Here is a 25,504-nt window from a genome sequence, read left to right as displayed (position 1 = left end):
AAAATATTATATTACAATGTCCCCGACAAACAATGATGAAATGTGTAATTTTTATTTAATGTACAATGTTGAAAATGGAAAATCTTTTAATATGAACATCTAGTACTACTGCTATTTAACTACTATTACCATTTGTGGTTATTCGTAGAACAATTCAATTCTTTTGCGTAGACTTTTACATAAGAGATTTTAATTAATTAATTTAATTTTTTAAAGTTCTTTTTATTGAAAATAACAATTATACTACAGTTTAAGTATTTAAAATCGGACTAACTACGAGTTGTGCAAAATTCAATAAATAAATAAATGATTGAAAAATTAAGCTGTTATCAAAATTTTATTTATTAATTTTTAAATATGTAATTTATAAAAATAAAAGGAAGGAAAAATATTCTAATATTTTATCTTGTCTCAAATAAAAAAAAAATTTCCATCGTTGGGAAACATGTTTACTTACCTCTTAGGTTCTTATTGGCTTTAATGTGAATACATTAGAAAATACAAATTAAAAAAACAAACTAATTTTATTCAATTTGTAAATTATAATCTATAAAAGTAAATAAAATTTTGTATAATGTATAAGTGTACGGATAAGACTAAATAAATCACGAGATTCTATATTTTTTAATTAAATTTCCAATGCCCATCTATTCACGGCATCTCTTTCGTCTGCAGCCCACAAAACATTCGCTAGTCTACCAACTGTTGCTTTATCAGTTTCGTTTCGAGTCCAGTCCAGAAGAAATTGATATATTACCTATAAAAATAATCTTTGTATTGTCTACAAATTGTATTTTAATTCTGATAAAATATATTTCAATTGACATGACAATTTGATTAGTAATCAAGATAGTTATTGGTAAGACTTCGTAGATTAAGTCGAAACAACTCAATTTACAAACATAAATACACAAATAAATAAAAAAAATTAATATTTAGAACCTCCTTCTAAAGTCAAGAGTTAGTTGGGGCCTATCAACACGGAAAAATTTTACTTTTGCATTTTGGTTTAGTTTTTATAAAAATATAAATAAACAAAATAAACAAATAGTACTGTAAAACAAATACTCGATAAACCAATGTTTAAAATCTGATTACACATTCAAGCACAGCACTATCAAATATCTAGTACTAACAATTTTATGGACATTGTATAGTATATGTGGACATGTGTAGATAAACTATAAAATTACTAATTGTGATTAAAATGTAATATTTTAACAATAAAAAGTTCCTGACAATGGATCACAGCTTGGAGCAGATTTTTTTAAATTGTACCTTTGTCCGATATTTTTCTCCTTTACAAGTAAAAATCGCTGATAAGTATAGATATCGCAAATAGCTGAGAGAAAAATTGGAAAATATAATATAGAATTTACACCTCAACAAAATATTGAAAAACCAAAATATAATTACAGGATTAATAATTAATGAATTAAAATTTGATGATAATAGTCGGGATTATTTTATTCCTTGGAAGGTTTATTTAATGTCAATTATCCATTTGCTCCCAGTTAAGTAGGTATTTTACGAAAAATCGTCTTGCATATCATAAATATTAATTTGTAAAAAGTCTGTAGTATTTTGAAATTTAAAAGATATGGTTTACACTATGATTCATAACTTATTATTCATAAAGCTATTTACTTGTATTCTTAATATAAAACTTTCTCTACATTCTTGTACATATTTAATAAATAATTTAGTATAATCCGACAATTACAAAATGATTATTACAAACTGATATCTTGTCGCAACATAATTAAACAAAAAATAAAAAACAAGCTCACCTCCCTAAGTCCAAGTGTGCAATTATCAATAAAAAATTGGTCAATTTGACCTTCTGAGTAGTTTAATGCCCTTGCAGCATTTTTCCAGCCTTCACCAATATGAGATGATAAAAATGCTATGTGATCTTTAGTCAGTGGATTAGTCTTTCCCATTAACACTTTAATATTTTCATTAATTTGATACTTCTTTTTTGCTTCTTTCTTGTTAAAAACAATAGTTGTGTTTGATCCTACATGTACATGTTGTGAGTGACTTACGTTTATCATGGTTAAGTCTGGAAAACAAGTTTGACAACACGTTTAGTTGTATTCAAAAAATTGAATTGAACTTACTTGAAGGCCTTTTGTAGCTACTTTGAGAATTTTCATTGTTTTTAGTCTGTTCAGTTTCGGAATATCCCTTATCATCCGTTGTTTCTTGATATGAATTTTCTTTTTTAAAATCTCTGGGTGGACTAGGCATTGCATCGGTGGCAAAATCTTCGTCGTTCATTGTTATTATTTCATATAATTATCAGTTCGACTAGAAATTACACATGTATTTTTAAAGACAGGCTTTAAATGTACTTAACTAACAGCTGTCAAAACAAGACTACTGAGCACGTCGCGACTGCGCTTTACAATTTACTTATATTTAAAGTGCCATCTACCTTCAAATTTTAATTACACGATATTGTTTATTATAGATTACTTTGAGCTTAATATTAGTAATAAGTTCACCATTGGCTGAGCTCAAAGTTCTGATCTGAATCCCATTGAAAACTTACGGAACGATATGAAGTGTCGATTAAAACACCAAAAACCATCAAATTTATTTATTCTTAATTAGGTTCTATTTGAAATTCTAAACACAGATTAATGACACTTTAATTATTATTATAATTATACAAGTTGATGTTTAGACTAAAATATTTTTTTTTATGGAAAAGTTTTAAGTTTATTTAAGAATAATAAAATATTGTTTCAAGAAATGCTTAATATAACTAAAGGTAATAGTTAAAATATCCATAGATAATTAATTTTATTAGCAAATAATATGTAATTTAAATTTTTTGAGATATTCATTTTCAAATGTTTCACTTCCAAATGTATTTATTAAATTCATTAATCTTTATTATAACGCATAAATAAACGTAATGATAACTCAATTATCTCTAAAGCTTTCATATAAAACACATTTCATGAAGTACAAAATCAATACAGAAATCTAAATAATTATTCGCAAGTAAACAATTATACTGGTAGTCATATGGTTGTGGAGGATTCGTAGAACACCCACATGTTGGTTGGACGTTTATACTTACGTCATAACGTTGTTGTCTATGTCATAACAGAATTTCCCAATATATGACTGTAGATGTTAACATAGGGACGTCACTGTATAGATTGACTGAGGCATTTTCGAATATAAAATTGTATTTCTGACTGAACCTTTAATAAATTAGTACCAATATGATATATTATTGACAAGTTGTTTATTAAAAATTATGTACGGTTAAAAATTGTACATTCAATTGTTAATATTAAACAAATCTTTATTTAATTTCAATAATAAATATTCAGTTTTAATTGTTGCCATAAAACCTTTTTAGTTTGTATATTTTCTTATACAATTAAGTTATTAATTATATAATCATCATTTTTGAGGCTTTTCTCCTATGCCCTTTCAAAGAAAAACTACAAGTATGTAAGGAAAAGCCATAATACATGAAGACATGATTGCATTTACCAAAATTGTCTTAAAACATACTTCCCAATTTGAATAAAAAAAAGTTCTTTGCGCATCATTCCCAAATTGATATAAATTGAGGCTACATGGCAACTCTGGCGTCGAACGGAACGAAGAATATCAAACCGAAGTAACAGTAAATCGATTGTTTGTACTCGAATAATGGCGAGGGCCCATATGCTACGTTTATTTTGTGTTATATTTATAATAACGTTTCAATTAACATGTTGCTCAGAAGTGAAAAAATATCCCCTGTTGATGCCAAACGTCTATCCATACAGAGTGAGTATGTTTAGGTATAATGGGTTGCATAGGAAAATTTACAAAAATTTTTTGCGGGAAGTCGTATTTTAAATTTTCAAAAAGAGTCACCAATTATTACAAAATAGAATTTGTTTAAAATGGTATCCATTGTGGAGGATGTCACTTGATTTTTATGGTTTTAGGATGAGTTATACCTGTGTACACCTGTAAGAGTAGTAGATGGAGATGGTTTTTATATAGGTATGAATTAAATAAGCTATTTAATGTATTTGGTGCTAATTAAACAATTTTAGTCGGATTCGAGCCTAATGCCACAATGAATGTCGCACACCATATGTTGCTTTTTGGATGCAGTGAACCAGGAGCAACTCAGAACTTTTGGTAATTAATATATTAGTACTGTGATAATACATAAATATGCACACATTTAAACAAAAATAGTTTATAGTAAATTAAGTTTAACACAATCACTACCACAAGTAAATTACTTATTTTCCTTAAATTGTTTTACAACTGATAAATGACTTGGATGGAATTTCCAGAAAATCATGTTTATATTATGAACATATTATGCAAACTAGTACCAATTAGAGAGTTCGTGATTATATTTGTCAATGCTAAACTAAATAGTGAGATTGTAAAAAGCCCTCCCACCTGATAAATTTTTAATAGACCAACATGTCGATCTCGACTAAAAACAGTATAAATAAAATATTGATAGTTTAAGTAAATTTTCCCATAAAGTTTACAAGTGCCAATTTCTTTAGAATCGCATTTCCACTATCAACCATAGAATGGTCTTCTGATACCTCATTGGAAAGATATTTTTATTCTGAATTTAATGCTATTTTACTAATTAAAATTTGATTAGTAGTTACAAAATTATGAGCATTTAACATGCTTAGAAAAATAGCTGTTACAGGTGAATATTTACACAACAGAAGACAGTTTTAATATTTCGTTTACTTCTGGAATGTTGGTTGTTTTTATAATATATAACAGAGGTGGCCAAATTGCGGCTCTTTGAAGGATTATTTGTGGCTCTCGATAAATGTACCCGAGTTCCCTTTTCATTTCAGAATTATCAAGAGAAGTGAAATAAATGTGTTAATTTTTAATATTTAAATTCAATACACATATTTTGTACTTTTATTTATATGTTTTCAATAAATATAATTTTTGTAAACAAATTTTTTGCACATCTTTTAAATACATATTTAATTGCGGCGAAAAATTTGAAATTTTGAAAAATGTCTCGGATTATCAAGGAACTTGGCCATGATATATAATAAAGCACGACTTTTACCACCTCATTGTATATACAGTGAACGAAAAACGAAGAAAGGTATTGATTTGAAATTTTTATTGCAAATATGACTTGAATTGAACTATTTTTATAATTTATTTTGAATAAAATTTCATTTCCTAGTTCATAACCACTGTAAAAATTTCAAGTGAATACTTTCCAGTTAATTAATGAAATAGGTGAATCACCCTGTACATACAAAATTAAATCATCTAAACATAATTATACAGAAAAAACGAATAGAGGTATTTTAATATCTTCGATTTTATTCTTATTTACCACCAGCCACTTTTTATCAAAAAAAGTAATCTGATAAATGTTAGTAAATTATTTATCATAAATTAAATATAAATAAATTGAAATTGTGAAAAATTATTATTATGTGCTTTATTTTATTTTCATCGGCTTGATGCAATTACTTATCTGTTTTTTATAAATGTAAAAAGTCAATAAATTCATATTATTTAATAAAAAAATTCCCGTTACCTTCATGTATTTTTCATATGATAAATTTACAATTTATTTATTGATAATACTGAACATTAACATAATGTGTTTCCTGTGCAGTGTCTACAATCACATGTAAAATCAAATAATATTAATAAAACTTTGAAATACAAAACAAAAGAAAAATTCATAACTTGTTTTTATTTATATGTACGTTATTTTTTAAACTGTTTTATCAGTATCAATATTTTAATAAGTTGATAAAAATGTCCCAAATTGGTTGTTTTTGGCTGGTATGTGTAGTTCCAAACAGGGTAGAGAAAAAACTGACCTACATATCGAGAACTGGTAATAAAATTAAACAATTTATAGAGATGGTCAGATATTTTCAAATGGTTAAAAAAATTGAATAGACAAGTCATGCAATCAGCGTGAACGTTCATATATTTACAATCAGATTAAACTTAAGTGTCATTTATTTTCTTAAAAAATATCCTATATTATATTTATTAAATTTTGTACAAATATAAATTGTGGCTACTTTGTCAGTAAGTGGTAAAATTTGTATAACAAGCTTATCTAATTAATAATATTTTATATTTTTTCCGTAAGTTATTATAGTTTATAAGGAAATTAAAACCTCAATTCGTAAGATGTCTAATTAGAATAATTATGAAATTAGTCCGATGCGTTTTGTTTAAACTGCACAATCATTTAGAAATGTCGATATTACCATATTATAACCAGAAACCATATGAATTAATTAAACATTACTTTATTGACGCAATTTGCAACACCTGCACACAGCTTAAATGATTGTTTGAACAATTCGAACAAAATATTTAATACATTCTATTGTAGTTACTATATACCACATATACAGGGTAATTCATTTGAGATTTATAGATAACTAAAAAAAATATCAATCTGAAATTTTGGTTGTGAAAGCGAAAATGTCAAATAATCTTCGTATCTTTGTCAAGAAGTAAACCTTTTGAAAAAATATCTGAGTTAGGTAGACCACCCTGTATACAAAAGGTGTTCGTAATCAGCTAATTAAAGAGTCGTGACTTGATTATAACGAGAATTATTAAAAAAGTTGTAAAATTATATGAAATATAAGTACTGAAAATATTTTATTTTATACAGGAATTGTGGAGAAATGGGAGCCATGTCAGATCCTGATAGCAACCTCGATTCGGCACCTCCATGTTCAAAGGGATCCCACGTATGTATTTGACATGTTAAATAGTCATAAATTTTAGTTTTTTAATGTATATATATATTTCAAAATACTATTTATATAAAAAATAATGTTTATTTAACTATCAATTAATGTTTTCTAACTTAGTTTATAGTAGTTTATCACATTAAAAATGATTTTTAATATATCAATGTTGAAATTATCAACGTTATTATAAAGTATTGATAATTTGTTACTCAAGAGATTAGACTGGTTTACATATATTTTTTTAAATGTCTATTTAAAATATAATTCGAAATATTTTTTGCCTCCCCTGTAAATTTTATGTTAAAAAAGTAGTTTATTCAATTATGTGGTAATTCGAATATCATGTACATGATGTTTGTTTAAAATTCTATCTTATGCTAATTCTGGTCATGTTTTACATAAAATATTTTATTATTAATAAAACCACAGTGTGGCTACGTTTTTCTAGACCATAAGGTTATATGTAAAATAGTAAAATTGATATTAATTACATAAATCTGTCTATATGAATATCAATCATATTTATATAAAAATGATAAAAATCATAATATAATAAATATTAATTTACGCTATTGCTTTTTTACGTAATCAAAATTATTTAGCACTTACTTTAATATGAAGTTTTTTTGAAAAACCCTAAATGTTAATTTAGAATATTATTTTTGTTTTAGGTGATTTACGCTTGGGCTAGAAATGCTAAAGCCTTGAAACTCCCGGACGATGTGGGCTTTCAAGTTGGCGGTAACACTGAAATTAAATATTTGGTGTTACAAATCCATTACTCCAAAAAGTTTCCCGGTAAATGATTACTTGTAATAAGTATTTTATAGATTTTGTCACTGATTATTACATGGTATAGATTAATTCGACATTTTCGTTTTTGAATGACAATTTGATATGTTTGATTCGGTTGACACTGTTGATACTGCTGACTCAGTTGATATATTAATACATTAATTTATTCATTAATAAGAAATTTTCTTCTAATATTCTAAAAATACGGTGAATTTTATATTTTAAATCAATCTCTAGTTTCAGCATCAGTTCAGTTGATAATATTATGGAGTGATTTAAGCATTAATAAGATATTTTATTCTAATATATAATTAATGTAAAAAATACCGTAAAATATCCTCTTTCAGCTTCAGTTTCAGTTTCATGATAATTTGATATGTTTGGTAAGGTTGACACTGTTGATACTGTTGACTCAGTTAATACTCACATTAATACATTAATTTATTCATTAATAAGAAATTTTCTTCTAATATTTAATTAATGTAAAAAAATAGAAAATATATGCCCCAAAATTATAAAATTATAGAGTTTCAATTGATAATATTATGGGATAATTTAATTTAATATATAATTAATGTAAAAAATACAGTAAAGTATCTACTTTCAGCTTCAGTTTCAGTTTCATGATAATTTTATATGTTTGATATGGTTGATACTGTTCTCAGTTGATACATTAATACATTAATTAATTCGTTAATAAGAAAATTTTCTTCTAATATTTTATTAATATACCGTATAAAAATACGGTAAAATATTTGCTCCAAAATTATAAAAACATAGAAATCAGTTTCAACATCAGTTTATAATATTATGGAATAATTTAAGTATTATAAGACATTTTATTCTAATGTAATTATTCTATTGTAAAAAATGCAGTAATGTATCCACTCTTAGCTTCAGTTTCACTTTCATGACAATTTGATATGTTTGATACAGTTGATATTCTTCATACTGCTAACTCAGTTAATTTGCTTAATTATTACTGTAAATTGTTTATTATACTATAATAATATATTAAATTTTAAAGTCATCAGTAATGCACAATCAATAAAATATTTAAAATTATATTTATCATTTTATATAATCTGTATCTGTTTAAAATTTTTATTTTTATTTTCAGAACATCTTAGAGACAACTCAGGACTGAATTTACTATACACCAAACAACCGTACGTATAAATAATAATAATTTTTATTATTTTTCAATTAATGCTACTTAATTACTAAATTTGAAGTTTTATTAATTTCAATAATTTATATATGCAGTGTGGCTCATACGTTTTCATCCCCATAATATAAATGTAATATGTTTTACTCGATATTTTACATAATGGGAATAATTTATTAATATATCCCATCCAACTTTGTCCCAAAAATATTAATTATTAATCATTCCAGAGTGATTTAATTATAGACAATATTATTTGTATGCGGAAATACACTAACTTGGATGGTGGTGAGATACAGAAAACAATTTTTATGACATTCATTGATTTATTTATACTTTTAATCGATTATTCATTTAAATCGAATAATAAAATGTTACGATAGGGACCACACCACATATTTATAGACTTACTTCCTGTAATGACGTAGTATCTTTTATATTTTCTAGGCAAACGAAACTGGCTGGCGTGGTGCTACTCGCAACCGGTGGGATCATTCCACCAAACAACATTACCCACATGGAAACTATGTGTAAAATAAACGAAGAAGACCCGAACACCGAAATATTTCCATTTGCTTATAGAACACATACCCACACATTAGGTATGAACATTTTACAATAATTTCATTTATTATATAGAAAATTAGCATTTTACGTATTCGAAATATTTCCTTCTCTAATATTTTGGGAGATGCTCCATGAATACATGAATGAAATTTTTTGTTAGTCCAACTTATAATTTATTATGAACACCTTATTAAAACCGAAATAAATTTCCATGAATTTGGAACAATTTTTTAGTAAGTTTGAGAATAAAAATTTGGATTTTAAAATGGAAATCGAATATATCGGTACAATTATTTGATCACATCCTCATGTTTCAATATAAAGAAGAAATTGCCCGGAATTATTTATTTGTCGATGATATCAATTCTTACGATTGAAATCTTTATTCACAGTTCATATTTATGGCATGTACGGTTGTGGAATTACTTCTTATCACTGAAAGTTATTTGTTCAACTGATCACATAAATAATTGTTTTCAGCACAGTCTTCTTTCAATTACAGTTATTCACATTTAATAATCCTTTTAGTTTGTGTAAGATGGGGCAAAATTGTATAATGTTACAAAAATAGTAACTAACAATATGTTGTACTTAAATTCGTTGTTTATATTGTTGTTTATTATAAAAAAAGTCGATGTTACTACAAGAGACTGTTTTTGTATCTCGCTTACATCTGAATTGTTGACTGTACTTATAACTGTTACCACTGTATGTGAGTAAATTTATTTATAAAATTGAATATTTGAATTGGTTGCCAGGTTCAATGTTGAATGTTCATTTTGATTTTTGAAGTTAATTAATACCTTCTTCAAATAAGATGAGATTAAAGTTTGTATGTGTGAAGTAATAATTAATTATCCAGTCTGATCAAATCACTAAAAATAAAATACAACCAATATTTATTTTAAGTTAAAACTAACAACTCTAGGTTCATTAAGTATTGGACTATTAAAATAGTCAAATATTTATTTATAAATATTTATAAAATTGAATATTCGAATCATTCAAAGTAAATTCCAAGTCTTAATGTCATGTGGATTATTGATTATAGTCATTACCTCAATTACATGATAAATCAATATAATTATATACTGTTGTTCTATTATTTTTTATGGCACTTTTAAAAATTTTTATTTGAATTTAATAAAATTTAATACCTACAAATCATAATTAATTTAAACTTTTATAAAAAATGGCTTTAGTTTTAAAACGAATCAAAATGCCAAAATTAGATTCGTTAAAGAATTATTCTGAGAATTACTATATTCCTATAATTCTGCGTTGTCATTGTTCTGTTATTATTTCGGTTTTCTAACTTTCTTGAGGTTTCCAAGTCCGGACATAGGAAATAGATTTTAGAAACCACACTGTGACAAATAAAGGGTATCCTTCTCTCATTTTGGACTACTGATAACCCACATATCAATTCGATAAATAAACATCGATCAGCAACAAACACTAAAGTTTCGTTTTATTAAAATACAGGATGTCTCCGAAAGATCTGCGCTGAATACTACGACTAAATTTAAAATTTTCTGTAAGATATCAGTAGATTTCTACGTTATTTTCAAATTAGTTAGAATTTCGAAAGTAAAATAATCTAGGATAAAATTTAGGTAGAACTTAAAAATGTTAATGGTTTTTTAAAGTAATATTTATGCAAATTCCAATACGTGTCACAAGTCACATATTAGTCTGAGAATTTTTTATGGAATTTTGTTTTAACTATTATTTTTTAATTACATATGAGATATAAACGTATATTTTAAACAACTATATCAGTTCATAGCTATATTAGTATAGGAATCAGTAAAATTCAATGTAAAAATACATTTTTCTCTTTAATGGTTTGTATTTTAAATTTAAATTATTACATATTACATACATAAATTATTACATATTACTATATTAGTATAGGAATCAGTAAAATTCATTGTAAAAATACATTTTTCTCTTTAATGGTTTGTATTTTAAATTTAAATTATTACATTATTGAGTGTGTACTGAAAATCAGATTTTAAAACCTAAAATTATTACAGGAATTTATAATTAGATTAAAACAGTTCACTAAAGTAGATGCATCTCTATGGAATGTTCATGAAATGGCTCTCTAAACAATCAACAAACAAGAACATAGATTTTAATCAGTTTTCTGTGATTATTAATGCTAGAATTATTCATAATTACTGAAGTACCACAAAGACTGGCATCTTTGGTGATATTTAAAAAACACGGGTTAACTTTAATACATAATTGTTTTTTCTGATGTAATTAATAATAATTATTGAGTTCATTTACGAAGGTTTCGAAGTGGAATTTCGAATCTCCTGATATCTTTTAGGTGTCCTCGACGGCGAGAATGTCACAACATCAGCAGATTACTTGCACAAGTTGATCCATTCATATCAATTTTGATAATACACTTCGAACCTTCATTCATTTATTTGAAAGTTTTCGGAATTTTATTCATTATTTATTGTAATTGACAAGATGGCCATACAAGTAATGGAATTCATACATATATAACTACATATTGTATAACTTACTGAGAAGACAAATATTTAGTCAACGAAGGATTCCAAGAATTGTTTGCGTTCTGAGATAAGTAATGGGACATAATTCCAACATAAAATGAAATACTCGTTTAATATTTTATACTGTTATTTATGTTATGTTCTTTTATTGTTCATATATAAATGCCATTGTTGATTGAAAATAATTAAATCAGTGGTAATAAATGGAATAAAGAAATGCATCATAATATTGCCTGTTTCAAATACAGTATTGGCAGAAAGTAGAGTAACTTTATACAAACATAATTCTGTTAGGTATAAATAAAAAATAATAAAGAAATAATTTTCTTAATTAAAATCACGGATTGTATCGTTCTTTCAATCCGATGAGAGAAAAATTAATATCGCTGGATTGTAACGCGTGTTTTGCAATAATTTTCAAGTTTTGGTAATGTGAGAGGAAAAAATAAAATTGGAAGACCAAGAAAAATAAATAGGTGTCAGGATAAACAAATTTTATCCTACACCAAAAAGACCCTTTCCTGAGTTCCATTAAAATACTTGAGAGACGACTTTAATTAATGTTTCTTCATGAACCGTAAGAGATTACTTCATACGAGGTCAGACTAAAAAACCACTACTATCTTTAACTTTAAATGATTGGAAACGAGTGAACTGGAGTGATGAAATCAAGTTTAATCTGATTAGCAGTGATGAGATTTTATATGTAAGACGAGCTCTTATGAAAAGTTTAACCCAAAGTTTATCATACTCACTGTTAAACACGGCGACAGGTCGGTAATGGTTTGGGTCTGCTTTTCGGGATTTGGAATGGGTGCTCTCCTTAGAACAGAGGGCATCATGGATCATTTTATTTTTTTATGATACCGTATTCAGAAATATGCCACTAAAACTTTATTTTCAAAAAGATAATGAGCCGAAGCACACTTCAAAATATTTGAAACAATGGCTTTTAAGGGAAAAAATTAATGTTACGAACTGTCTATGTCAATTTCCCGATTTAAACTCCATTGAAAACTTATGGGGGATGGTGAACTACAAAATAAGACACAAGGAGTATAGTAATCAGCAATATTTATTCGCGGTTTTGCAAGAGACTTGTCAAAGTGTGGATCTAAATATTATTAGACATCTGTTGTTAATAATGAGAGTTTTACAATATATTAGTGTAGAATTAATTAAAATACTTATTACAAATTATTTGTAGTATTACATAGCATAAGTTGCTCTACTTTTTGCCAGTCCAAAACAAATAATCATCAGTAAAATTAAACTATTTATTTTTTTATTGTTTAACTATGTAATTGTTAAATTTATAAAGGGAAGTTGATTTTCAATATACACTTTTTTGAACATAATAACCAGGACAAAAATTATTTGAATTTTAAAGAAGTTGCTCTACTTTTTGTTAATACTAAATATGTACATATATTACATATACGTGGTGGATTCATTAAGCTGATTCGTTTGTTTATAGAGAAATTCCAAATTATTTTAAAAAATTCTTATACCACAACATAACCATAAATTAAAAATGATCATAAACATAAATTACGGTCATAATCATAAATTAAAAATGGTCATACAACATAAATTTTAGTCATAACTAAGATCATAGTTTTGTTGAAATATTTTTTTCAATTACCAATTGGTTTCTTTACTGAGTACATCCTTGTATTTTTTGTTCATACAGTCGACGTATGGACACACTGATATTCTATTCTTCTTAATTCATGTTTTATTTGCCTGGAACACAAAAAAGAATTTCGTTTAATAATTCTCAAAATTTATCTATCTATAAAATGAGTTAAAACTTTTTTTGTTGCATTTTCTATTGACTATGATATTTTATATTTGTTAATAACATTGTAAACCTGCGTAACAAAAAGGACATAGAACAATAATATATATCTTGAAATATATTTTTTATACTAATTGGACAACATTTAGATTAAATCCTTCCATGAAACATCTTTCAAACTGTTTAATTATAAATTATGTACTACTTCTCTGGCCACCACTAAAAATGACCCTTTTTTGTTTATCAAACTAAACATATAAAAAACAAGTTACAATGTCTGCAAAATTAATTAAGTTAAAATTGTTCTTAAAGTAAGTAAGTAAAAATTACTGTTAATGTATGAAATACTTTTTTCAGCCTGATAAACAAAGATGAAATGTGTAATTTTTATTTAATGCATTATCTGGAAAATGAAAAGCCTCTTAATATGAAGTATTGTTCAAATGAAGGACCACTATATTTTTATTGAAAATCTCATTTGAAAAACATTCCCGACTGTGAGGTTTCTTAATTATATGACTGAACGACAATAGCTACTACTACTACTACTACAACTACTACTACTACTACTACTACTACTACTACTACTACTACTACTACTACTACTACTACTACTACCACTACTACCATGCTTAGTTACTACTATGACTACTTATGATTATTCGTAAAACAATTCAACATATAAAGATATTATACCTAAAATATCTAAAAGTCTATATCATATTTTTATAAAATTATTTCAAAAGCACTATTAGAAATTATTTTTTGCATTTAGATAAGTACAAATATATTTTAAACAGTAATATGGGAATTCTTACACCATATCAGCATTCACCAAATTCTTTTGAATTTGTTCAATTCCTTTTAATTGTTATGCACACATTCTAATTTAGAAAATATTTCGTTTACAACAATTAACATTTAAAGAAAATTCAGAATCAGACTACTAAAATTAAACATTTTGGAACAGCCAGTTCAGTGTAGCCTAAATATCTCAATTATGTTTTTTATTTATTTTTTACGTTAAAAAATAATTAGGTCATCTTATTCAACAATAAATTCAATCGAAAAATATTATTTTTAATTTCGCCACATGTAACATTTTAATGGATTCAGTAATTTTTTTTCACAAAAAATGCCCCAATAATTTTTCTCATTGTTTAAATATAAAAAATGTTATACAAGTAATAGGCCTCTCTGGGAGGTAAAGAAAACAGTTTTGCAGCATGGGAGTCAATAATATCATAAAATTAGAGCAATTATTAATTAATATATATTTTATTTATTTACTAATAACAGTCCACATCTGCGTTTCGATGAAGATAAAAGTTATTATTAATTATCTGGCTAATTAATTAAACGTCATAGGATGGCAGAAAAGTATTAAAATATTATTGATTTTCCCCGTTATATTTAGCGCTGATGTTTATTAAGAAGTATCTGGAACATTCGAATGCCCGGGGAAAGCGTCCCCGGATTTCACGGAACAAGTGCAGTTGCAATGTGCAGCTGCGACCTACGCAACATCATAGAGCCTGTCCTTGTCCCGAAATCAATAATGCTCCTGCAATATTGCATCGGAGTCTGAGTTTGTATTTTGATAGAGAAGAGTCAACACGTACCTGAAAATTCTTCCAGTTTTTCGCGAATAATACCAGTTCCATGTTCAGTTTCAGTGCTTAAAACAATAACATTGTTCGTTCTAAACATTTTCTGATAAAAAACAAAAGGAAAAATTATGGATTAATTTCCATTAATAAATTTTTTACTGATAGTGGTGCACCCGGGTGCAGATGCATCATTGATCCGGTCAGCTTCACCAGTTATCAATCAAAGATTCTCGATCAAAATATAATCTTACTAGTGGTATAAGAATTCTTCGACAAATCTTCTAATCTCATTTTTTTGTTAGGTAATTTTGTGCAATTCTACTTTCAACAGGTGTGTAAGTAAGTAATGTTTCTGTTACAGGACGAGTAGTATCCGGATACCGTGTTCAGCTAAATGAGGAAGGGGTTGATCAATGGACGCTACTAGGAAAAAGAAACCCCTTAACCCCCCAAATGTTCTATCCAGTCTTCGACAATACATCAATTAAAAATGGCGATATTTTGGTAAGTACTAATCAATAATGTGTTTAAGTGGAGGGACCATCACGCATGCGAACGATTTATTTTTCATCAAAATGGTGGTGGACAATTTTTATCTTTTACTGTCAATTCAAAATGGTGGCATACAATTTATTACCTTAAATATTTATTATACTTAATTAGTTATGGAGGAATTATTGTTTCTGTGACCTGTATAACTAATTGTGATCAATAATGTTTTAAAAATACATATAAAATTGATCTTTTAGTTTTTCTAAATCAATTTTTTCTTGTCGATTTTGTTTGTATAGATTAACGTTGATTCTAATAACACGGTGTGATTTTTTTAACAGAAAAAATACTTAATCAAAATTCAATTATTTAGGGGTAGGAGAAATAAGCTAATGCTAAAATTAGACTTTACTCCTCTCTCCCCACTACACCTAGGGTGGGGCATGGCCTGTTTGTTTAATTCAGATTATGAGTTTGTGTTACATATTGGATTTTTCAGAAAGAAATATTCATTTTCTAAGGTTTTTCCTACTGAGTAGTTTTTCAGTTAACAGTTTTCCCATAAATAAATATTTATTAAATTATTTAAATTTTATTTAGTTTCCATTTTTAAAACTGAAGCCTGGGATTAATAAAATTACTGACACCTATTTAATTTATGGTATACAAACATTCCAGCTGAAATATGAAAAATCATTGGGGACATTTAAAACAAGTTAAAATCAATATATGGCTTTCTCAAATAAAAATCTGTATACGAAATCCATAAAATTATTAATTTGCTATTTAAAAATGTATAAAAAACAAATTTTCATAGAAACATTGAATGTCATTTTTTAACAACAAATTTTAATAACCAATTATATAGATTATAATCCATAAAATTATCATTGTTTTTCTTCTGAAATGAGACGTCAAGAATATTTATTAAATTATTTAAATTTTACTTAATTTCTATTTTTAAAACTGAAGCCTAGAAAATAATTAATAAAATTATATTGACAAAATTTAAATTATGGTATACAAACATTATAGCTTATGCTAAAATTAGACTTTACTCCTCTCTCTCCACCCCAACTAGGGTGGGGCATGGCAGTGGATAAATGAAACCTTAAATAAATTCATTATTGTTTAATTCAGATTCGGAGATTGTGTTACATATTGGATTTTTCTGAAAGAAAAAATCATTTTCTAAGGTTTTTCCTACTGAGTACTGCGCATACAATTCTGTTTTCTTATTCAGTAGTATCCCAACAGTTTTTCCATACATAAATATTTATTAAATTATTTTAATTTTATTTAGTTTCCATTTTTAATAAAATTACTGACACCTATTTAATTTATAGTATACAAACATTCCAGCTGATTAATATATGGTTTTTTCATATAAAAATCTGTATATGAAATCCATAAAATTATTAATTTGCTATTTAAAAATGAATAAAAAACAAATTTTCACAGAAACATTGATTTCATTTCCATAAAATTATCAATGTTTTTCTTCTGAAATGAGACGTCAAAAATATTTATTAAATTATTTAAATTTTACTTAATTTCTATTTTTAAAACTGAAGCCTGGAAAACAATTAATAAAATTAATGATACCTATATTGACAAAATTTAAATTATGGTGTACAAACATTATAGCTAATACTAAAATTAGACTTTACTCCTCTCTATCCACCCCAACTAGGGTGGGGCATGGCAGGGGATAACTGAAACCTTAAATAGGATCATTATTGTTTAATTCAGATTCGAAGTTTGTGTTACATATTCGATTTTTCTGAAAGAAATATTCATTTTCTAAGGTTTTTCCTACTGAGTACTGCGCACACAATTCTGTTTTCTTATTCAGTAGTATCTCAACAGTTTTCCCATAAACAAATACTTATTAAATTATTTAAATTTTATTTAGTTTCCATTTCACCTATACTGACAAAATTTAATTTATGGTATACAAACATTCCAGCTGAAATATGAAAAATCATTGGGGATATTTACACAAGTTAAAACATTATATGGCTTTTTCAATATAAAATCTGTACATGAAATCTATGATTTTTCTACTTAAAATGTATAAAAAAATGATTTTTCACAGAAACATTGAATGTCATTTTTTAGCAATAAATTTTGATAATAAATTATATAGATTATAATCCATAAAATCATTAATGTTTTTTTTTTTAAATGAGATGTCAAGAATATTTATTAAATCATTTAAATTTTACTTAATTTCTACTTTTAAAAGTGAAGTCTGAAAAATAATTAATAAAATTACTGATACTGATTACTGACATAATATAATTTATGGTATACAAAGATTCCATCTAAAATATGAAAAATAAATGTAATAATTTATGTCTTTTTCAAATAAAAATATATATATGAAATCCACAGAATTATTATTTTTCTACTTAAAAATATATAAAAAATACATTTTCACAGAAACATTCAATGTCATGTTTTTAGTAATAAATTTTATAGATTATATCATAAAATTATCAATGTTATTCTTCTAAAATGAGACGTCAAGAATATTGTGTAAATAAAAGACAATGATATATTTATTGATTCGTATTCCAACAGTTTTACGATAACCAAACATTTTTAAACCATTTTAAAATTAAATATATTTGTTACAAATTGTATAATAACTATACATAGATAATTTGTGGCTTTAAATAAATGTTAAGTGAAAATATGTCAAATTGTTTTGACAAAAAAAAAAAACAAAATAAACAATTCAATTAACCAGAAAGTGATAATATTTTGCTACTGCTATTAAGTCAATATGTTTTAAAATAATTCTGCAGTTCAAGCAATTATGAAGAAGTGTATTTAGCCAGCAATCCAGATTCAAACTGATAGATAGGTGCTTATCAAACAAAAATCAATAGTTATTTTAAGAGAATTCTACAAAGTTCAAAGTAATAGAATTAAAAATGTTATTAATTTAGTTCTAGGACATATTTTAATGGTTGGTTTCTATTCAGTATTAAAAAATACCGAGAAATTAACAATTTATAATATTAAATATACAAATTAAATTATCGAACTTTGATTTTTTGTGTGTTTTTAACACAAATATTTCAAATACCTTAACTATTTATCAGTTTGGAAATCTTTTATTTCCCATGTTGAAACTGAATACATACACACAAACAAAATACATTGCATTTGGTTTTTAAAAAAGTTAAAGGTCACAGATAACAAATGCCTAAACTATATAGTTGTAACATTGGCACAAGTCGTTCTAAGAAAACGCTGTTCTCATCTACATTTAATCTTGACAAATACTTCGTTGCCATTCTATTAATATGTCAATTTTTCTGGAGCCTCAAGATTTTCCTTCAAATAATTCTTAGGATTTTTTATAATAATGTAATTTAGCCATTGATATTGTAACAAAAAGAATTTAGAAATGATAGAGACAAAATATAAGACTGGAGGGTTGTTAGTATTAGATAAGTCCTCATAAATTTCAACAAATATTTTAACATTGCTCGAGAAATTGTAGCCTAGATTCTTCATTTTATTGCTAAATATCCCACCAAAACGGAGATCAGTAAATTATAAAATATGATGATGGGATTTTAAATATAGACGTTACTTTCAATAATATCCTTTGTACTGATTTTTACCCATTTTTATTCAAGGCTGCCCGCTGTACCATGGATAGTAGGTCCAGGAGGGATGTAACTAAAGTTGGGTAAGTGCTGCATTGTTTTATTTCGCAGACATTGTAATAATTAATTTTTAAATATCGTTTGAATAACTTTAAATGAAGTGAATGTAACATTTATATTTGATGGGGGAAGTTTAAATTCGTAACTTTCTCTTAAGCAATTTATGTGAATTTGAGAGGTCACGTCGACGTAAATTAATTATTTTAGTGATAATATATAGATATTTTACCAAATATAATTTAAAAAATATTTTAAAATATGTCGAAATTTTTTAAATATTTATCCTTGAAGTTAGTTATACATACAGTGGTGACCAGATAATCTAACATAATTAAAATGCGAGACTTCATGTCGTTCCATATATTTTCAAATGGATTTAGATCTGGAGAACAAAAAAAAACGTATAGAATATTAAAATATATTTTTTATACAAATCCTTTTTGGAAATATCTTACAAAATGTTTAATTTAAAATTCTGTACTACTTATCTGGCCACCACTGTATATGAAAATTTTTTTGGAATCACATTAGAAATATAAAACATAAATTACAATGTCTGCAAAAGTATTGTACTTTAAAATTAGTGTTAATGTTTGAAATACCTTTTTCAGCCCGACAAACAAAGATGAAATGTGTAATTTTTATTTAATGTATTATGTTGAAAATGGAAAACCTCTTAATATGAAGTATTGTTCAAGTGAAGGACCACCATATTTTTATTGGAAATCTTCTCATTTGAAAAACATTCCCGACTATGAGGCTTCTACATTATATGACTGAACGACCAACATCTACTACTATTACTAACTACTTAACTACTACTATTACTACTTGTGATTATTCGTAGAACAATTCAACATATAAAGAGATTATACCTAAAGTATCTAAAAGTCTATATCATATTTTTATAAAATTATTTCAAAAGCACTATTAGAAATTATTTTTTGCATTTAGATAAGTACAAATATATTTCAAATAGTATGGGAATTCTTACACCATATCTGCATTGACCAAATTTTCTTGATTTTTTTTTAATTATTTTTAATTATTATGCACACATTCTAATTTCGGAAATATTTGGTTGTGGTATTTTGCACACATTTTGTTCAAATTATTTACTTTGAAATAAATACTGTGTAAATGATTTGTTCTTAGTTTTGTCTAGTCAATTATCTTACTAAATTATTTGAATCAAAATTAATCTCAAGAAATTGTGTATAATTTTAGTAAAATGAAAACATTATTCATCAACTACAGCAAACACTTAAGAGGACACACTGCATTCATTCAATCAAATAAAATTGTAAAATCGACTCCAGATTTTTTTCAAGTAACCGAAAATTTAAAAAATGCATATCATAAATTTTATACTTTAACCAATTGGCAAACATTATTAAATGAATTCAATACGATAAATGTTTGCTGCACTTGATGAACAAGTACTTAGATAAATCTTAATCAGGTAAGCAAAAATTCTGAAAATGCATTACATACGTTTAAAGAATGCAAGACGTTATTTTCAAATTAGTTCGATGAGTTTCGTTAAATTTCCTAATGCAAACTCAGGGCAATACTCAGTGCTTAGTTATCCATGTTTATAACCCAATTACACAGCAACTACCTCTACCTATAAGTGAATTTTGGTGAACAAAAATTTTCAATTTTTTCTGATATCCAACAACATTTTCATTCATTGATTTATTTTGCTGTTACGCGTCTTCATATATCAGTATATTCTTACATCTTAAACATTATGGTCTTAAAAACTTATCACAAAGCAAAATATTTAAAATTCTCGTATCAACACCATTATCAAGTCCATCATCATTATAGATACCAATCTGGAGTCAAAATCCTCACCCATTTAGAAAATACTTTTAAAGAATGTTACGCACAAAATTATTGATAATATAATGACCCTACGCACAACTATTAATATACTCATAAATCAATTTTAGATTGTAAAAACGCACAAACAAATTTTCAACATACATAAGCTGTAAGTTTATAAAATATTACCCTCATCATCAACAAATTTGTAAATTCAAAAATAAACAAAATGTTGCTGGGTGTCGTCTCTCGAGTATGTTTAGTTCCATGTTATTTGTGTGAATCGAAACCATCTACCTCACAGAACAATTGCTTGGACTGGAATAAACTGTCTTGATGCATTTTCAGAAGTAAATTTACGTGATAGAAGGTATTTGTAATCAATCAATGTTTACTTCTGTGTCTCTCTCTCTCTCTCTCTTTCAATCAAGTCGTATTGGTCATACATCTGTTTCTTACCTAACTATGAGCAACGTTAAAAAATCAACGCCTCTAAAATTTACTTTCGTCCGCCGTTTCCTAACCAAAATTGACTTACAAACACTTTTTACACCACACTCACCACCACTTTTCCAAGTGGACTTAATATGGCAACTAAAATATATAAATATGTCGGAAACTACTATATTCTAGAGGTGTACTATTAAGTACACTTGGAATTTTACAAATTAACACAGACACACACTCACACACAACTTTATTACACATTAGATCTTGAGATCAATAATTCAGGACATCCTTCTTATTATTTAATTATGTAATTGATTTCTTGGAGTCATACATTATGGCTCTTAATATTGATAATCTTCCCCTAATATAGGAAACATTTGTTGTATTACTGTTTATTTATGCGGTTTGATGTGCATTAGGTAAAAATTATTTAGGTTCAATTACATATCACTGCTAGCATACATTGTTGATCAGGCGATAATCCTTTCAAAATTCTCCAGACGTAACGTTAGATCAATGTTTATCAACATATTTTGCAAAAATCAAACTGGGTGCCCTTAACTACAAACAATAATGGTCTGCTTTCCATCACCATCTAGGCTGTTAAAAAAAATGTTGAGATACACTGAACTAAGCAGTTTTGTTCATTAAAAAAAACCAGCTTCTTAAATTGTCTCCATTTCAAATCCACCGATTAAAAGGTTGACACTCGCCGAAACAAATCAGATTTCCCCAATTAATTTTGTGCATTGAACGTGTTAAGTTGTACTGACCCCAAATGCGAAAACGTTTTTAATTTAAGTACATGCGTGCTAACGACTGAGATACACCGAAAATTGACGAATGCAATCCAAAAACGACAACACCATCTGCAATTACTCCTTTTTTGGATTACGAAGACTAAAATTAGTATTGTGAAGTACCACCCGAATCGACCAAAATTGCCAACTGTACGACCCTTAAAAAGAAAACAAACAAAATATTACATTTAGATAATATTTCCTGCTGAGCTAGTCTCCCTGAACTGCGAAAAATTACCTACCGACTCAAAATATTGAAACTTAGGTAAACCAAATTTATATGTGTTAAAAAAATAGTACTATGATGGTACCAGACTTTAGACCTCACGACATGGGACAACAAATGCGACATCGGAACAAATTTTGGCTAAAAACCAGATTGACTGTTAAGCCTCTTTGTGGGGCACTAAATTAATAAAAAATGACTTTACCCGGATGAAAATTATTTAATCTAGAAATCGTGTCAAATTAATTAAATCAGACAATAAATTACAAAAGAAATCATAGATGTTACAACGAAATCTTATTTTTTAAATTGGATTTTATGTACTGGATAACCAAACTTAAAATTTCACGTTGTTAAAATTTGACTACTTACTACATTAGTAATTAGTGTTGTATTAGGATTAATCTTTGTATCAGTCACCAAAGTGACTTGGGAAGTTGTTTTCTCTTGGGGAGCTGTATGAGAACTTTTAACTTGTATCTCGTACTCCCTCTATAACTACGAGCGAATGCTGTGTATGTAATTATGACTTGTTAGTGACAACTGTAACCATAACGGGTATAAATTAATAAATAATTAACTGAATGTCTTTATATCGAACTAAAGATACACAGACAAAATTGTACTGTTGAATATTTCTTCAAACTGTAAAGACAAATAATAACAAATTTTGTTTATTACCTCTTAATTACACTACAATACTCAAAATTCCATTTACAACAACTACAGAAAGTTAAATTGTGACCAAAAATCGTCCTGGAATAAAACATCGGTATATAACATTTAGTTTTTACAAGTAGCACTTGACTTAAGACTCCAGTGTCACTACTTACCTTAAATTTAGTGTTCATACTAATACAGGACTAGTTTTAAATTAAAATCGAATCATGTTACATATAAAAACGACATTTAAAACAATCATCAAAATGGCAATGTGACCAATACGACTAAAATGATATAAACAAAAAACTTTGATGTAATTCCCAATGTTTTACTTGATTTAAACTTAAAATTCCAAAACATATCACATCTTCAATTACATTTAAACTTGGATCACCTTAAATGCCGTAGCTTTAGGTATATTGATGTTTAAGAATACTGAATATGTGTAATTAAAATTTCCAAAGGATGATTCACATTTTTTCAATTTCTCTATGCGTAGTATGATTTTGTTTAAAATTACATTAAACATGATCTTCCAATACACATATTTAAGATTTACCTGTCTGTATTTTAGATGTGTTTCTTCAGATACAAATTATCAAATTTGCCTCATAAAATGTTGAAAATAGTCCTGACATTTCGACAAAATTAATCAATATTGTCAATGTTTTTGTAAAAAAAGGCTGAACACAAAATACATAATATAGACATACGTTTGTGAAGAGAAAAATATTAAAGACAATAATTAAATTCTCTCTTTAACAGGTTTGATAATTTGATTGATGTGAATATGTTTATACTAAAGAGCACATACATTTAGTTAATACCAAAAATGGTCTTATTGAGGAAAAACGGATTGTACTGTAAATAATTCATGTTTAGTATAGCACAAAAAACAGATAAGATTGTCAAAATTGCATAGTAAATATAGATAATGAGCCAAAAATTTATTAAAAAAGCAACTAGTAATTTTTATGTACATACATGCATTTAACGCTATTTGCAATATTTTTTTGGGTCTATATTCAAATCTAGCAAAATTTTACAGATGATCTTCTAACTAACTTGTAACATTAATGTTCGCCTTCAAAAAAATGTTTCTGTGTCAACTGATAGCAAAATAATTCAAGCTAAATTTTCTAGATCAAATCAATCGATTAATAATTAATTAGTTTGATAATAGTTGAACTAAACTTGTTATATATACCCATGTAAATATAAAATGTAAATAAATAATTTAAAAAAAAGTTGCACGGAGACCCCTAATTAAATGTATATATGTATATGTATATAAAATAACAGTTTAATCAGCATCCTTCGAAAGTACATGCTGCACATCAAAATTTAGCTGAAACATGTTCTATATTACATGAATTTTTTAATTCTATTAAAAACTTAATTTATTAATATTACAATAAATTGAACCTTTATATGGATTATAGAGAAATTGAAGAAATGCGTCGCATAATTACATGTATTATTGTCTTCACTAAAAACTATACTTAAACCTATTTTTCTTGAAAAAATATGTATACCACAAATATAGGCATATAAACTTAAAAAAACGTATTACTTTAAAATAGATACATATTGAACAAAAATTCAATTTGGAAATGTATTTTGCTCTAGTATGTATTTGTTTGTGACCCATATAGTATATAGACCCCAAAAAAATACAAAAAAATTAAATTATTGATCTGATTTGTTATTAATTTAAAAATTAATATTCTTGAGATTAGCGTTTCTGTCAATGGAGAAGGGCGAAATCAAGGATATGAATTTTAAATTCGAACAGTGCGTTGTGATATTTTTAAGTATATCTGTTAATGTTATATATTTTTGCATTATATAGATGATTTATTGTATATTTTGTTAAGTATATGTTCGTATGTGATTAAATCTTATAAATTCATTTAATATTGCTTTTATTAATCTCCCTGTGGATTCCAACTTACAGTGTTGGCAGAAAGTGGAGCAACTTTTTAAAATTTATTATGTTCAAAAAAATGTATATTGAAAATTAACTTCCCTTTATAAATTTAACAATTACATAGTTAAACAATAAAAAAAAGAGTTTAATTTTACTGATAATTATTTGTTTTCGTCTGGCAAAAA

General features: G+C 26.4%; 2 protein-coding genes across 2 annotated transcripts; one reads left to right on the top strand and one right to left on the bottom strand.

Annotated features, from left to right (window-relative positions):
* Positions 1-505: 505 nt before the first annotated feature.
* LOC109597020 (receptor-interacting serine/threonine-protein kinase 1) lies at positions 506-2,388 on the bottom strand. Its single transcript, XM_020012683.2, has 3 exons — positions 2,124-2,388; positions 1,791-2,065; positions 506-757 (listed from the first exon to the last, which is right to left on the bottom strand). The coding sequence occupies exons 1-3, from the start codon at positions 2,281-2,283 to the stop codon at positions 629-631; spliced, it is 564 nt and encodes a 187-aa protein (XP_019868242.1). The 5' UTR covers positions 2,284-2,388; the 3' UTR covers positions 506-628.
* Positions 2,389-3,652: 1,264 nt separating this feature from the next.
* LOC109600562 (peptidylglycine alpha-hydroxylating monooxygenase) lies at positions 3,653-25,301 on the top strand. The gene is made up of 10 exons (XM_020016766.2): positions 3,653-3,801; positions 3,966-4,023; positions 4,077-4,164; positions 6,686-6,764; positions 7,439-7,565; positions 8,683-8,731; positions 9,178-9,332; positions 15,604-15,746; positions 19,391-19,443; positions 20,032-25,301. Exons 1-10 carry the CDS (start codon positions 3,682-3,684, stop codon positions 20,198-20,200), a joined length of 1,041 nt encoding a protein of 346 aa, XP_019872325.2. The 5' UTR covers positions 3,653-3,681; the 3' UTR covers positions 20,201-25,301.
* Positions 25,302-25,504: the final 203 nt, after the last annotated feature.

The sequence above is a fragment of the Aethina tumida genome, chromosome 1, assembly GCF_024364675.1.
Source record: "Aethina tumida isolate Nest 87 chromosome 1, icAetTumi1.1, whole genome shotgun sequence".
NCBI classification, from domain to species: domain Eukaryota; kingdom Metazoa; phylum Arthropoda; class Insecta; order Coleoptera; family Nitidulidae; genus Aethina; species Aethina tumida.
The sequence above is the reverse complement of the archived record's forward strand: the minus strand, read 5'-3'. Positions and strand labels throughout refer to the sequence as shown.